Source organism: Myxocyprinus asiaticus, chromosome 47, assembly GCF_019703515.2.
Source record: "Myxocyprinus asiaticus isolate MX2 ecotype Aquarium Trade chromosome 47, UBuf_Myxa_2, whole genome shotgun sequence".
Lineage (NCBI taxonomy): Eukaryota > Metazoa > Chordata > Actinopteri > Cypriniformes > Catostomidae > Myxocyprinus > Myxocyprinus asiaticus.
The window spans coordinates 2,482,105-2,496,627 of record NC_059390.1 but is presented as its reverse complement, the minus strand read 5'-3'; the positions used below and the strand labels follow the sequence as shown (position 1 = coordinate 2,496,627).

General features: G+C 34.9%; 2 protein-coding genes across 4 annotated transcripts in view; both read right to left on the bottom strand.

Annotated features, from left to right (window-relative positions):
- Nucleotides 1-7,493, bottom strand: part of LOC127436529 (fibroblast growth factor receptor substrate 2-like) — a 31,959-nt gene extending 24,466 nt beyond the window's left edge. For all 3 annotated transcript variants that reach the window (XM_051690793.1, XM_051690792.1, XM_051690794.1), the window contains exon 1: nucleotides 7,288-7,493. The gene's annotated coding sequence lies outside the window, so the exon portion shown is untranslated. The remainder of the gene's footprint in view (nucleotides 1-7,287) is intronic.
- Nucleotides 7,494-10,631: 3,138 nt separating this feature from the next.
- Nucleotides 10,632-13,982, bottom strand: LOC127436541 (YEATS domain-containing protein 4-like). Its single transcript, XM_051690808.1, has 7 exons — nucleotides 13,762-13,982; nucleotides 13,533-13,652; nucleotides 12,466-12,532; nucleotides 12,256-12,350; nucleotides 12,071-12,160; nucleotides 11,874-11,961; nucleotides 10,632-11,736 (listed from the first exon to the last, which is right to left on the bottom strand). The coding sequence occupies exons 1-7, from the start codon at nucleotides 13,810-13,812 to the stop codon at nucleotides 11,567-11,569; spliced, it is 681 nt and encodes a 226-aa protein (XP_051546768.1). The 5' UTR covers nucleotides 13,813-13,982; the 3' UTR covers nucleotides 10,632-11,566.
- Between the last annotated feature and the right edge of the window lie 541 nt (nucleotides 13,983-14,523).

Sequence of the window (14,523 nt, the reverse complement as noted above, 5' to 3'; positions counted from 1 at the left end):
TAAAAATAAAGTAGCTATAGGATAGAAAAAATAGGCCTGTGATGTAGCCTACAATAAACCTAATGTATTCTAAACATGACGTGCACACGTTCAGCAGTCGGCACCTTAATCAGCAGATAAAAAAAATGGCATACCTAGCCTAAAACAGTTATTTTCTAGGCTACTTACTCAAAAGCATAAATGTTTTGATGGGTAAAATTAACACGTCGACATGGTCTGGTGAAAGACGGGACTTGACTCACCTGAGCAGGCTATCCTGCACTTGAAGAAGCCCGCTCAGTGGAAAAATAACATCTAAGAATGCACAGATTTAAAGAAGACTCAAATGTGAAAACATCACACTTTCAAACATTTGGAAAGCCGATTCCCGCACCACCGAAGTGATTTTCATAACTACTTTGCTGAGTTTGCTTGTCTAGCGAGAGGACATTTTCCTGCGCGCGCCGCAAGAGAGAAGGAAGATGCACGTGCAGCCTGAAGTTAATTAAACTCTGTATCTGCTCCAGAAATCCTCTTTTTTTTTAAAATAATATTTGTATTATTTTTTAGATTTTTCCCCTTTTTCTCCCAATTTGGAATGCCCAATTCCCAATGTGCTTTTAAGTCCTCGTGGTCGCGTAGTGATTCGCCTCAGTCCGGGTGGCGGAGGACGAATCCCAGTTTCCTCCGCGTCTGAGACCGTCAACCCGCGCATCTTATCACGTGGCTTGTTGAGTGCGTTGCCACGGAGACATTGCGCATGTGGAGGTTTCACGCCATCCACCGCGACAACCACGCTCAACTCACCACGCGCCCCACCGAGAACGAACCACATTATAGCGACCACGAGGAGGTTACCCCATGTAACTCTACCCTCCCTAGCAACTGGGCCAATTTGGTTGCTTAAGAGGCCTGGCTAGAGTCACTCGGCACATCCTGGGATTCGAACTAGCAAACTCCAGGGGTGGTAGCCAGCGTCTTTACCACTGAACTACCCAGGCCCCCTAATATTTGTATTATTAATTCTATTTAAAATATGTAACATTAATATGACAGTAATTTAAGTGCAGCCTCTGTAAAAAATATAAAGCCAAACGTAATGTGTAAAAATTATGATCAGTTTAATGGGGGGAAATATTAACCAACTAGTAATTCCAGTGTCGACTAGCAGCATCAGAACCGTTTAGTTGACTAGTCTCGCACATCTCTAGTTTTAGGTAGAAGCAGTTAATTTGATTATAATTTGAAATATTGTAATTTTGAAAATGAAATGTTCTACATATTTCATTAAAGTTTTCTGAATTTATTTTATTACACTTTTTTCATAATCAAATTTAAGGAAATTCAGAAAAAATAAAAACTGGAAAATATAAAATGGAATCTGGAGGAGAAAAAAAACCAAACAAAAAGACAGAGCCCTAGAAATGTGACCTGGACATGTTTTTGTAAGATTCACCCAGTTGAAACTATGGAATAGTGGCTATTAGGTCTTCACATAGCAAACAAGCTTAAGCTTGTGTGGAAGGCGCAAGATCAGAAAGCGAGCGGCCGACCTCACTGCATGATCCTTCTCAAGAGAGGATAAGTGAATGGAGAGGGAGTGCAAGAGAGAGAGATAAAGAGAGGCCATCTGAAATATAGATATCAAGCACAGGTCATCTCAGTCACTGAGGACAAAGAGGATAGCCGCTGACCCTGTGAGCAGTTCAAAGCTGACCCGGTGGGAGTAAAGCTGCTCTGAATCCAGGATCATATTTTAAACTCCCACTCAGTGATGTCAGCAGCACGCTATGATTACAGAGAACGCCGTAGTCTGCAATAAAACATTTCAGCTATTTATTACAGGAACATTTCCAGAGAATGACCCACAACACTGTAACAAAATCTTGTTAGCATGTTCTAAGCCTAAGTAATGATCATTACAGTGAGTGTTTTGACACTTAAGTAAACTGTGGCTGGGTTATTCACATATTAAGCACCTGGAGCACAAAGTAGCCCAAGGGACAGTTCACCCAAAAGTGGATAGGTCCATACAATGCAAATGAATGGTGGCCAGAACTCAGATGGTCCAAATATCACAAAGGCATCATAAAAGTAATCCATATGACTCCAGTGGTTAAACAATGTTTTTTTTCCTTTTTCACTGTGCATCTTGCCATTTCAGTCTACACGCACGATCATGATTTCAAGCTTGGAGTGTAATCGAGCTTGAAATCACGAACGCAAAGGAGCAGCTTTCAAGATTTATTGTGAAAATGGAATTACATTTTGGTCTGTTCTCACCCAAAACCAATTGGATCGCTTCAGAAGACTGATAAAATTACTGGAGTTGTATGGATTACTTTTATAATGCCTTTGTGATATTTGGACCGTGTGAGATCTGGCCACCATTTACTTGCATTGTACAGACCAACAGAAAATCATACATATCTGGGATGGCATGAGGGTTAGCCTGTCGCGATTATTAAATAATCGTCTGATCGCGGTTATTTGAGAACCGCGATTATGGTGCACTTCAAAATCCAATCACATTTTAATGCCCAAATAAGGGAATTTTAAGTGAATATATACAGTAAATGCCATGAATGGCACGTTTGTGTATCTCATTCAGTTGAACTCAGAGCGTCACTGAACCGCACCGCGGACGCCAACCAGATCAGCTCCTGTCCAGAAGAGCGCGTGAACCGCTTCTCAAGCGCTCTGATGTGCGCGCAGCCAAACTCCCGTGAAAATATAAACTAACAATATAAATTTTGATAGTGAACGCAAAGCGCTCCGGTTTCACTTTAAACAATCGTGTAATGGCAAATGTTCCTGGTCATAGCGGGTGGCACAGAGGAGGAGATGCAAGCTTACTCTGTTTCTGTGGAGTGATGAAACGATGAAACGAAATCTCAAAGGTTTTGCTTCATGAGAAACAAGGGCTTGTGGGTTAAATAATCAAATAGCATTAAAAAAAAACTTGTGAAAGTGAAGAAATTAGGATAGAAATATGTTACTGTTGCATAATATAGTATTATTTTATATAATATAAATACATGAAAAATATATAAAAATATATAATATATGAGATCCAAAAACAACAGTGGATCAAAACTAAAGTTGACCAAAAAGACATATTTTGATATTAAACATTATTTTTATGTCATTCATACGTTTCATATTTCCCTATTTTATTATTTGATTTATATTTTTGCAGTTAAATATGTAAAAATTACTTCTTTTTATTATTATTTGTTTTATCCCCTTTTCACCCAATTTGGAATGCCCGATTCCCACTACTTAGTAGGTCCTCGTGGTGGTGCGGTTACTCACCTCAATCCGGGTGGTGGAGGACAAGTCTCAGTTGCCTCCGCTTCTGAGACCGTCAATCCGCGCATCGTTGTGCGTGACACCGCGGAGACTCACAGCATGTGGAGGCTCATGCTACTCTCCGCGATCCACGCACAACTCACCACGCACCCCATTGAGAATGAGAACCACTAATCGTGACCACGAGGAGGTTACCCCATGTGACTCTACCCTCCCTAGCAACCGGGCCAATTTGGTTGCTTAGGAGACCTGGCTGGAGTCACTCAGCACGCCCTGGATTCAAACTCGCGACTCCAGGGGTGGTAGTCAGCGTCAATACTCGCTGAGCTACCCAGGCCCCATAAAAATTACTTCTTATGGTGTATGAAGCACACATGCACCTTAAGAAATAAGACAGTTTATACGAACAGTTAATCATCAAAGCCCTAAAAGAGACAATTAATCATCATAATCACTCGTCAGCCAAATTTCATAATCATCACAGCCCTACATGAGGGTGAGTAAATGATGAGAATTTTCATTTTGGGGTAAACTAACCCTTTAAAAGGCTCTAATGAGTTGCGTGTGAGTTATTCTTGAGTTAAACTTTAAAATTTCAACAAATTGACCCACTTATTCGTTACTCTGATACCTTTACAAAAAAAGGGTGTCTTTTGGTTCAAATCGCAAATCAAATTGAAGGCTAAGTGGTGAATGGTTCTGGCGCACTGTCACGTTGTTGAAGGACTTTGATGATGATTCAGCTCAATTCTTCCAACTTTGCTATTATGATGGAAGAATGACAGAAACACTGAGTTTTCACAAGAGCAGCAAGGTTATTTCACTGCAAACTGAGCCACTGAAAAGATCTGGATGGCCTTCGCAACTCTTCCTTTATTCTACAGACTTCAGAATTGCCTCTAAATCAACACACATTTTAATACAAGTGCAAAAAAATTTATTTTTTTAAAACTCTTTCTGCCATGCATTGCATGCATTCACAAAACAGTATCACCACCCTAACTGGTTACTTGCTGACACACTCAGACAATCCATGTCCAAAGTGCTCATTCAGACACTGTTCAGGAGCCAAGAAGGTGAGGACTACTTATTTACGTTCCCAATAATAATATAAGCAAGTCAATGCATTCCAAGCATCTTTCTGCTGATAAAAGTAAATGATGTGAATTGTGCCAGAGAAAACGTCAAATGTAATATCAGGAACCATGAAGGCAGTGCTGAGTCACTGGACAAACAAGAGAAACACAGTCACTCTGTCGGCACAAACACAGATTTGAGGCATACTGTAATGGACCCCTCTGTAGCTATGCTGTCCTGCTTTTCCATCTGAATCTTGACATCCATCAACACAAGCACATTAGTAGCATGAAGTGTTGCCCCTCCAGCCACTTACCTTTAGTTTCTACTCAGACTTGTACAATCCTTCAACAGCATATATCAGTGTGAAAGAGGTTGTGTTTTTTCCAAAGGTTCTTCACTTAAGTGCAATCGTTCAGTTAAGTCCCAACAGTGTCAAATGCCATGACTTCAGGTGTGGTGACCTAAAATACACACCGCACCCGTTCACAAAGTGCCAAATATGTACTTAAGCTCCATGCCATCAAGAGAAGCATATCAATCTACAACCAGTTGACTTTGAGCAGCAGGTCTCCAGTCAGTGTATCAAGCAGCGTTCTATTTATGTAGCTTTTTTTAATGGCTGATACCACTTTTAATATGTAGATAGTAGGGCAGCGAATGGCCAAAATAATGCGGAGTCGTAGATAACACAATTTAATGAGTGCAAATGCAATGTACTGAAATTGAAATGAACACTTATTTGACACTATTCACACAACAAATTCAGAATATCTGAGCATTTGCATTGGTAAAAAATGTGCTGCTGAAGAACCCATCAGGATGATAAAACCAGACAATCCTGGTCAGGTGGGCATGTCCACCTGGGTCAACTGGTAAGAAAGAGAGAAGGGCACAACTGCTGCATCAGTGAAACACTTACTGTACCATCCAGGCTGACCACTGCTTTCTGAAATGATACAATGTCAGGCTTCAGGCTGATTTCAGATACTGAGCAAGCATTCACTGTCTTGTTTACATTTCATTAGATGGAACATATATACAGAAATGTTGCATATTTAAATATATGCCCTATCAGGTAATGTGAATGGAACTGTGCCTACAAAAACAAATACTGCAAGCTAATGAATAATCTGTTAATGGGGTTCATTTACAAACTCAATGTCCAACTATAAGACTCAACTCTCATGCACTGTTCGGTCATTTTTGACCGATATCACTTCAGCAAAACTGGTTTCCTTTATCTGACGGGTACGAGACTTGCCGACTTTTTGTCCGTTTTATATCTGAACGCACACAAAGATTGTAGATGATTCGATCATCTAAGTGGTAGAAAAAAAGTGCTACACTTGTACTGTTCCCGGTCAAAAATGACCGCCATAGGAAATAAATGGGAAACACTAAAAATCACAGATTTTCTTTCCATTATTTATTATATAAAATCTAAAAAACAGCCAGAATGCAGAAGAAACACACAGAGACATGACGGGGTGAGACTACCAAACATCAAGTGTGCAAAACACAAACACACACACAAAACTGAACTGGTCAGACTATAAAACTTTGTCACAAAAAAACAAAACAATACATAAGCCACAATGCAGAACACACACACACTAAAATGAATTGGTGAGACCATAACACATCTACAATGCTACACACACACACACACACACACACACACACTCATTCATCTTGTTACAACCAGGGATAAATTAGGTTATTTCTTGTTATTCTACTTATTTCAGGTATGCAAAAACTGACAAAAATAACCTCAAACAAATCAAACAAAATGCTAAACTTTAACAAAAGTATACTTTGATCATGTTTAAATATATATCTCAATCCAGAACTTGTGACAAAATCTAGAAAATCAGTAGCTCTCTGCAGCCACCTAGTGTGTATACTTGTAATTTTTTTTTTTTTTTTTTTTTTTTTTAAATGGACATCTTTGATTCTTGAGACTTTAAGCTTTCAAGCGGTATATAATTTATGAGGATCGTTCAGTATTTGAGAAAATATTCATAAGAAATTTCAACTACTAGTGGGAATTGGGCACTCCAAATTGGAAGAAAAGGGGATAAAAAAAAATATGAAAAGTAGTAATTTTTACATATTTAACTGCAAGTCAATTTTCAAGCTCAAACTCAAGGTCATACAGGTAAATAAATTAGTAAATAAAACAGAAAAGTTCTAAATACCCCAAAAAAACACCCAAAATGCACAACAATAGTGCTTTTACGTTATTTAATTTAGAGTTGTTACATTTCTTTCATAACAATTAAAATAATTACATGTTTATTTTTTCCGGTCACTTTTGACCGGGAACAACTGAAACATGATTTAATGATGAACAGTGCATAAGGGTTAAATATAACTCTAATAAACAGAAGAATAACATAAATGTCAACCATGTTTGAGGGTTATGATGGCAACCCAACCCACCAAACCCTCAGCTATTCGCCATAATGCCAAACAATCACCACATCCAATTTTGACTACTTTAATCTATTTGTGAGCAATATTGTTTTTTGGGGGGTTTTTTCTGTCTTCTAAAACATTTGTCAAAATCATATAGAAACACCCCAGACTTCATCCCCTATATCAAGATAACTACACAAAACGAGTTACAAACTCAACCTCTTTATTTTAATGTATTGTTTGAACCCTTCACATGATTTTTGTCAGTTTATTATCAGAAAACTTTGCTGCAATCTGTGCGACTCACAGTGTTTATCTGAACACACAGACTCATAATAAAGATGAGGTCATGCTTTGTGACGCCAGAGGAAATATAAGTTTATATCGCTGTTTTTGCACCAAATTAACACACTCAACAGAGAAAAAATATATATAAAACAACCCCAAAGTATCGGCTGGTTAGTATTAAATAATAGTTAGCAGTAAATGCGTACTTACTATAGTCATATCTCCACGGGCTGATTTTAATATGTGGTTCTTTGTGTAGATGAGGACAATAAAAGAGTATTTTTCCAGTCAGATGTATGAAATCTCTTCTCAGGACTCATCGCCCGTGAACCTCCCTCAAACAGACCAAAAAACAGCAAAACTTTTTCAAAGTGAAAGAGCTCGAATACATTCAATGCTGCTCCATTACTACTGCATCCGGGTCGTGTGTGTGTGTGTGTGTGTGTGTGTGTGTGTGTGTGTTTAATTTATATGGAGTTATACTTGTGCCACAATTCAGCGTGCACAAAATTATATTTTGAGCACATATAAAATGTTCTGCGTGCGCAAGGTGATATTTTGAGCATGCAAAAGGTATTTTGCACACAGAGTGTGTAGGAGGAGAAGGCAAAATGTAAGAATTCTGAGCAAATTCAAACTTTATTCAAGCGCAAAATTGATCTTCGTTTGCTTAAAATGAATTTATCTTTGCAAGAAGATACATTACAAAACTGAGTACAAGCGCGTGCAAAATAACTTTTTGTGCGCTCAAAATATCATCTTGGGCATGCAGAACATTATTATTATTATTATTATTATTATTATTATTATTATCATTTGCACTCAAAATATCATCTTGCACGTGCAGAACATTATTATTATTATTATTATTATTATTATTATTATTATTATTATTATCATTTGCGCTATAATATCATCTTGGGCATGCAGAACATTATTATTATTATTATTATTATTATTATTATTATTATCATCATTTGCACTCAAAATATCATCTTGCACGTGCAGAACATTATTATTATTATTATTATTATTATTATTATTATCATCATTTGCGCTAAAATATCATCTTGGGCATGCAGAACATTATTATTATTATTATTATTATTATTATTATTATCATTTGCACTCAAAATATCATCTTGCACGTGCAGAACATTATTATTATTATTATTATTATTATTATTATTATTATTATTATTATCATTTGAGATAAAATATCATCTTGGGCATGCATAACATTATTATTATTATTATTATTATTATTATTATTATTATTATCATCATTTGCACTCAAAATATCATCTTGCACGTGCAGAACATTATTATTATTATTATTATTATTATTATTATCATTTGCACTCAAAATATCATCTTGCACGTGCAGAACATTATTATTATTATTATTATTATTATTATTATTATTATTATTATTATTATTATCATTTGAGATAAAATATCATCTTGGGCATGCATAACATTATTATTATTATTATTATTATTATTATTATTATTATTATTATTATCATCATTTGCACTCAAAATATCATCTTGCACGTGCAGAACATTATTATTATTATTATTATTATTATTATCATTTGCGCTAAAATATCATCTTGGGCATGCAGAACATTATTATTATTATTATTATTATTATTATCATCATCATTTACACTCAAAATATCATCTTGCACGTGCAGAACATTATTATTATTATTATTATTATTATTATTATTATTATTATCATTTGCGCTAAAATATCATCTTGCACGTGCAGAACATTATTATTATTATTATTATTATTATTATTATCATTTGCGCTAAAATATCATCTTGGGCATGCAGAACATTATTATTATTATTATTATTATTATTATTATTATCATCATCATTTGCACTCAAAATATCATCTTGCACGTGCAGAACATTATTATTATTATTATTATTATTATTATTATTATTATTATTATCATCATTTGCGCTAAAATATCATCTTGGGCATTCAGAACATTATTATTATTATTATTATTATTATTATTATTATTATCATTTGCACTCAAAATATCATCTTGCACGTGCAGAACATTATTATTATTATTATTATTATCATTTGCACTCAAAATATCATCTTGGGCATGCAGAACATTATTATTATTATTATTATTATTATTATTATTATCATTTGCACTCAAAATATCATCTTGGGCGTGCAAAACATTTTTATTATTATTATTTTTATTATTATTATTATTATTATTATTATTATTATTATCATTTGCACTCAAAATATCATCTTGCACGTGCAGAACATTATTATTATTATTATTATTATTATTTGCACTCAGAATATAATCTTGGGCATGCAGAACATTATTATTATTATTATTATTATTATCGTTTGCACTCAAAATATCATCTTGGGCATGCAGAACATTATTATTATTATTATTATTATTATTATTATTATTATTTGCACTCAGAATATAATCTTGGGCATGCAGAACATTATTATTATTATTATTATTATTATCGTTTGCACTCAATATATCAACTTGCACGTGCAGAACATTTTTGTGCGCTCGAAATATCATTTTGCCAGTGCAGAATTGTGGCACATATATAACTCCATAAATTTAAGTGTACTGCATTCACAAAATTAATAATAAACACACAAAATAATATCTTTATGCACTTCTTAAAGTGTAAGTTTTTTTTTTTTTTTTTTTTTTTTTTTTTTTTTTATGAGGTGAGGATTATGATTGATTTAGGGTTAAACTTAATCTGTAGTAATTATAACCGTCTTAATTTTAGAACAATTGACAAGAACAAAAGAGTGTAGTCCCCATCAAGATAACTAGATAAATGTATGTGTGCTCATTATTTAGATGGGATGGTGTTTTCTTGCCACTTCATGATTTTAAAATCACCTACAAGTAGCTTGCTTAAAGGAATAGTTCACCCATAAATTAAATTCTCTCATCCCAGATGTGTATGACTTTCTTTCTTCTGCAGAACTCAAATGATGATTTTTAGAAGAATATCTCAGCTCTGTAGGTCCATACAATGCAAGGGAATGGTGACCAGAAATTTTAAGCTCCAAAAAGCGCTAAAATGCATCATAAAAGTAATCCACAAGTCTTCTGATGCGATGCAATCAGTTTTGGGTGAGAACAAACCAAAATATAACTCCTTTTTCACTGTACATCTTGCAATTGCAGACTCGAGGAACGATCATGATTTCAAGCTCGATTACACTTCCTAGCGATTGATGCGCAGAGCACTAGATGGCGCTACGAAGTGTAATTAAGCGTCAAACCATGACTGCCAAGGAGACTGATGATGTCAAGATTTATAGTGAAAAATGAGTCATATTTTGGTCTGTTATAATCCAAAACCAATTGTATCGCTTCAGAAGACCACTGGAGTTTAAACCAGTGGAGTCTTGTGGATTACTTTTATGCTGCCTTTATGTGCTTTATGACAAGACTTTAACTACTATGTGCCCAAATAATCCTTAAATGTAAAAAAATAAATAAATAAACATTGAATATCTCTCAACTTTTCAGCCCATTTTATTTCATATTTTACCTTCTAGATGAAACATTAATTTACCTATTTATAAACTATTCATAAATGAACTATTATGAAAAACTGTCAATTGTAATAACACAACTGTAAAGTGAAAGTGACTTTTTTGTAGTGTCAAAGTGCTGTAATGTTTGCACTTTATCAGCCTCTTGTGGAGCCAAAAAGCATAGCATCTTAAAAGTTGAAGTCTCAGTAACACTTTACAATAAGTTTCATTCGTTAACAATAACTAATGCATTAGGTATCACGAACAAACGATGAACACTATATATTTTTTACAGAACTGACTAATCTTCGTTTGTTAGTTAATAAAAATACAACTGTTCATTGTGCATTAACTAATGTTACCATATGCAACTTTTGACTTTAAAAATATATTAGTACATGTTGATACTAATATTGTGTTGTTCATTGTTAGTTCAAGTTAACTAATGTTGTTAACTCATTTTATCATCTCATTTCACACGTAAACATACAAGTTTGGAAGCATTTTGCAAATCATTCTAGGGCTAAAATAAAAATACAAGTTTAAAATAACATTAAAAACTGAAGGAAAAAAAAGCTAAAAAAAGAACTTTTGTTAAAAAGAAAATGTTTTATTATAACAAAAAAGTCATTTACGGTGAGTGGATGTGAACTCAAAGTATTCGGAGTTCATTTATGTGATTAAAAAAGGCAATTCTACATTGCTACACATTGTTCTTGCTTTGACATTTTTCTTTTTTCCTTTTTACTAGCATGTTTCATTTTCGAAACCACAAAACTAAAATGATCCGTCCCACTTTTTCCTTTCAAAGTCTAACAAATCCCGCAAATGTCAAGAGTGATGGGTAGGTCTTCCTCCTTGTCCACGGTCACGCCGCAGGACAGACACGTTCCACGTCTGATGTTGTGAAAGTCCTCAGTGCTCTTTCATCTGGTCGTCGTCCTCCAGTCTGCGTATCTCTCCCATGAGGAAGTTGATGTTTTCTCTGGAGGCTTTCAGTCGCTCCTTCAGCTCTGTGATCTCCAGACTCGTCGTCTTCTTCGCTGCTTCCAGTTTTTCTCGTGTTCGCAATTCCAACTCTCCGACTGCAAGAGAAATGAATGTTTAGATTATGACTGTTGATTAAATAAGAACTATTTATTAGGCATGCATCTCTCAGTTTTTACTCTATATCATTTTAAGGCTGTCCAGTAGGAGCTCTAAAGGTAAGCAAGTGACTCACACTCTGTCTCATGTTTGTAAGCGCCTAATGTCAGCTGTCTGGTGGTGTTTAGAAGCTGTTGCATCATTGCTGTAGGGTCTTGAAATATCTGCATTGATAGAGAACAGTTATTGTACACAGTGAGACATCCGTGAGCGTCCATGATGTTGTATGCTACTCTCTATTGTCAATTTGTGCTGTTCTGATCAACTTCGCACCATCTCATCGTAGAACTCAGATACAACAGTCTTCTTTGGCATGGCGCTGGAGTCTGACTGGAACAGCTTCAGAAGATGATACAGAGTGACCTGCAAAAACCAAATGCACAACATCAAAGATTAAGTCTAAAGTTGTGGCCTGTTCATTTACACTGAGAGAAGGAATGTTGTGCAATGCCACTTACCGGTCTCTCATTTGGATCAATGAAGAAGATTTTTATGATGATCTCAAATTCTCCCCATCCAGTCTCTGTGATCTCATACGGTGGCTTTGTAACAACTGAAACAAGAATACTGAGTTTTATAAGTTAATTCTTTCACAACCATGAAAACATGACACTACAATGATATTAAGCTATAATAGAGATATTTATAAGATAGGTTGAATTGCATACCTCTTAATGGGTTCCCATAACTTTCATGCAATTTAAACTGTATTTTTTTGACATAAGCAGACATATCCTAAAAATATCAGAGGGAAAAAGGTCAGTATACCAGTTATGAGTTTTTTGTGTGTGCTGACATCATAATAAACTTTAAACATTTAAACTTTTACTCGCCCTCGTACCATCCAATAAGTGTATGACTTACTTCTCCTGCTGAACACAGTTTTTTTTACGAATATTTCAGCTCTGTAGGTCCATACAATGCAAGTAAATGGTGGCCAGAACTTTGAAGCTCCAAAAAGCACATAAAGGCAGCATAAAAGCATTCCAAAAACTCCAGTGGTTTAATCCATGTCTTCAGAAGTGATATGATAGGTGTGGGTGAGAAACAGATCAATATTCAAGTACTTTTTTTACTAGAAATATCCACCTATGACCTGTAGCCACGACCTGTAGGTGGCGATATGCGCGAAGAAAGCGAATCGCCAAAACAAAACAAGAATGTGAAAGTGAAAGTGGAGATTTATATTAAAAAGGACTTAATATTGATCTGTTTCTGAACCACACCTATCTTATCGCTTCTGAAGAAATGGATTTAACCCCTGGAGTCGTATGGATCACTTTTATGCTCCCTTTATGTGCTTTTAGGAGCTTCAAGGTTTTGTTCACCATTCACTTGCATTGTATAGACCTACAAAGCTGAGATATTCTTCTAAAAATCTTCATTTGTGTTCTGCTGAAGAAAGAAAGTCATACACATTTGGGATGGCTCAAGGGTGTCACTGATGAGAGAATTTTACTTTTTGGGTGAACTGTCCCTTTAATTTAATCCATGAGTAAAATTGTCCAATAACAGGGCAGTTCCTGAGATTAAGTGACCCTCCCCATGTAGAATAAAACAGCTTTTCATAAGGTTACTGATATGCCTGGATTTATATCTCATGCAAATGCTTATGATTTTATCCATACATTAAAACTTTTTACGGTGTTAAACTTTTTTAATGAGAAAATATTACTGAGTGCAACTTTTGTATACACCACTTTAAATTAAACTGCAAAACTAGTTAGTAGTCAACCTCATTTCTGTAGGGCTTCACATAAACTGTCCACTGATGAGTGTGACCATCTTCTTCTCTTTTCTTGCCAAAATATCGCGCAACGTTTCCAAACACGATGGGTTTCACGATAGTCACTCCCTGGAGATAAAGTGACCATATTAGTTTATAGTTACACTAAAGCCTTGAATATATTTATTCTCAAATCTGTAAGAACATTACACTAAAAAACAATGGCATAAACACCTACCTTCACCCGCCCCCCCGAATCTGGACCAAATTCAGCCATCCTCTTAAACATAGTATAAACAGAGTAAAGTTTTAAATTTGTAATGGCTTCTATACAATGAGTACATTACATACAACTGAGTGAATTACTGTAAATGCCATTAATCACAAAATGTGCGTTCTCCAATGAAAGCCTTTGAATGTAGCGGCATGAAGTCGTCTTCATTAAGACCTTAACCGGAAGTTATGAAAAGCTGTTTCAAATTAAGAGTCCGCAAAACTTTTTCCTAGGAAATTATTTTTGTACAATGCATGCTTCTTTCTTTTCTGAAGCAATATTGAAGCATTCCGTTTTCCCATCTGAATGGATTATTAAAATAATTTTGAGTCGATGTTTGATTTTAAATTGAATAAAGCTTTATAACATTACTTAGTACCAGTGTTGGGTAAGTTACTCTAAAAAAGTAATTAGTTACTAACTACTAATTACATTTTCTACAGTGTAATTAGATTACTGTATTGGGATTAGGTATTACTCTGTATGAAAAGTAATTGCATTACTTATTACTAATTACTTTCTAAAACCCTGATCAAACTCGACCAGATGAAAAATACAACGATGGACATGAAACTGTTCTTTTAATTCTTTCAAAAAAATCATATAAAATCAAATAAATTATTAATGAACTGGCCAAATAATTTAAGAGGGCTGCATTAAATTAGAAAACATACAGCAATTTCGATTTTAAATTCACTATTGTTTTATATAGAACTGTTCTAGAGT

Bases quoted from the DNA above. Each gene is read 5' to 3' on its own strand.
- LOC127436541 (XM_051690808.1), bottom strand. From the start codon at position 13,812: ATGTTTAAGAGGATGGCTGAATTTGGTCCAGATTCGGGGGGGCGGGTG. The intron at 12,533-13,532 runs GTTGACTACTAA...TGATATTTTTAG, and splicing joins TGAAGCCCTACAGAAATGAG to GATATGTCTGCTTATGTCAA. The intron at 12,161-12,255 runs GTAAGTGGCATT...TGGTTTTTGCAG, and splicing joins TTGATCCAAATGAGAGACCG to GTCACTCTGTATCATCTTCT.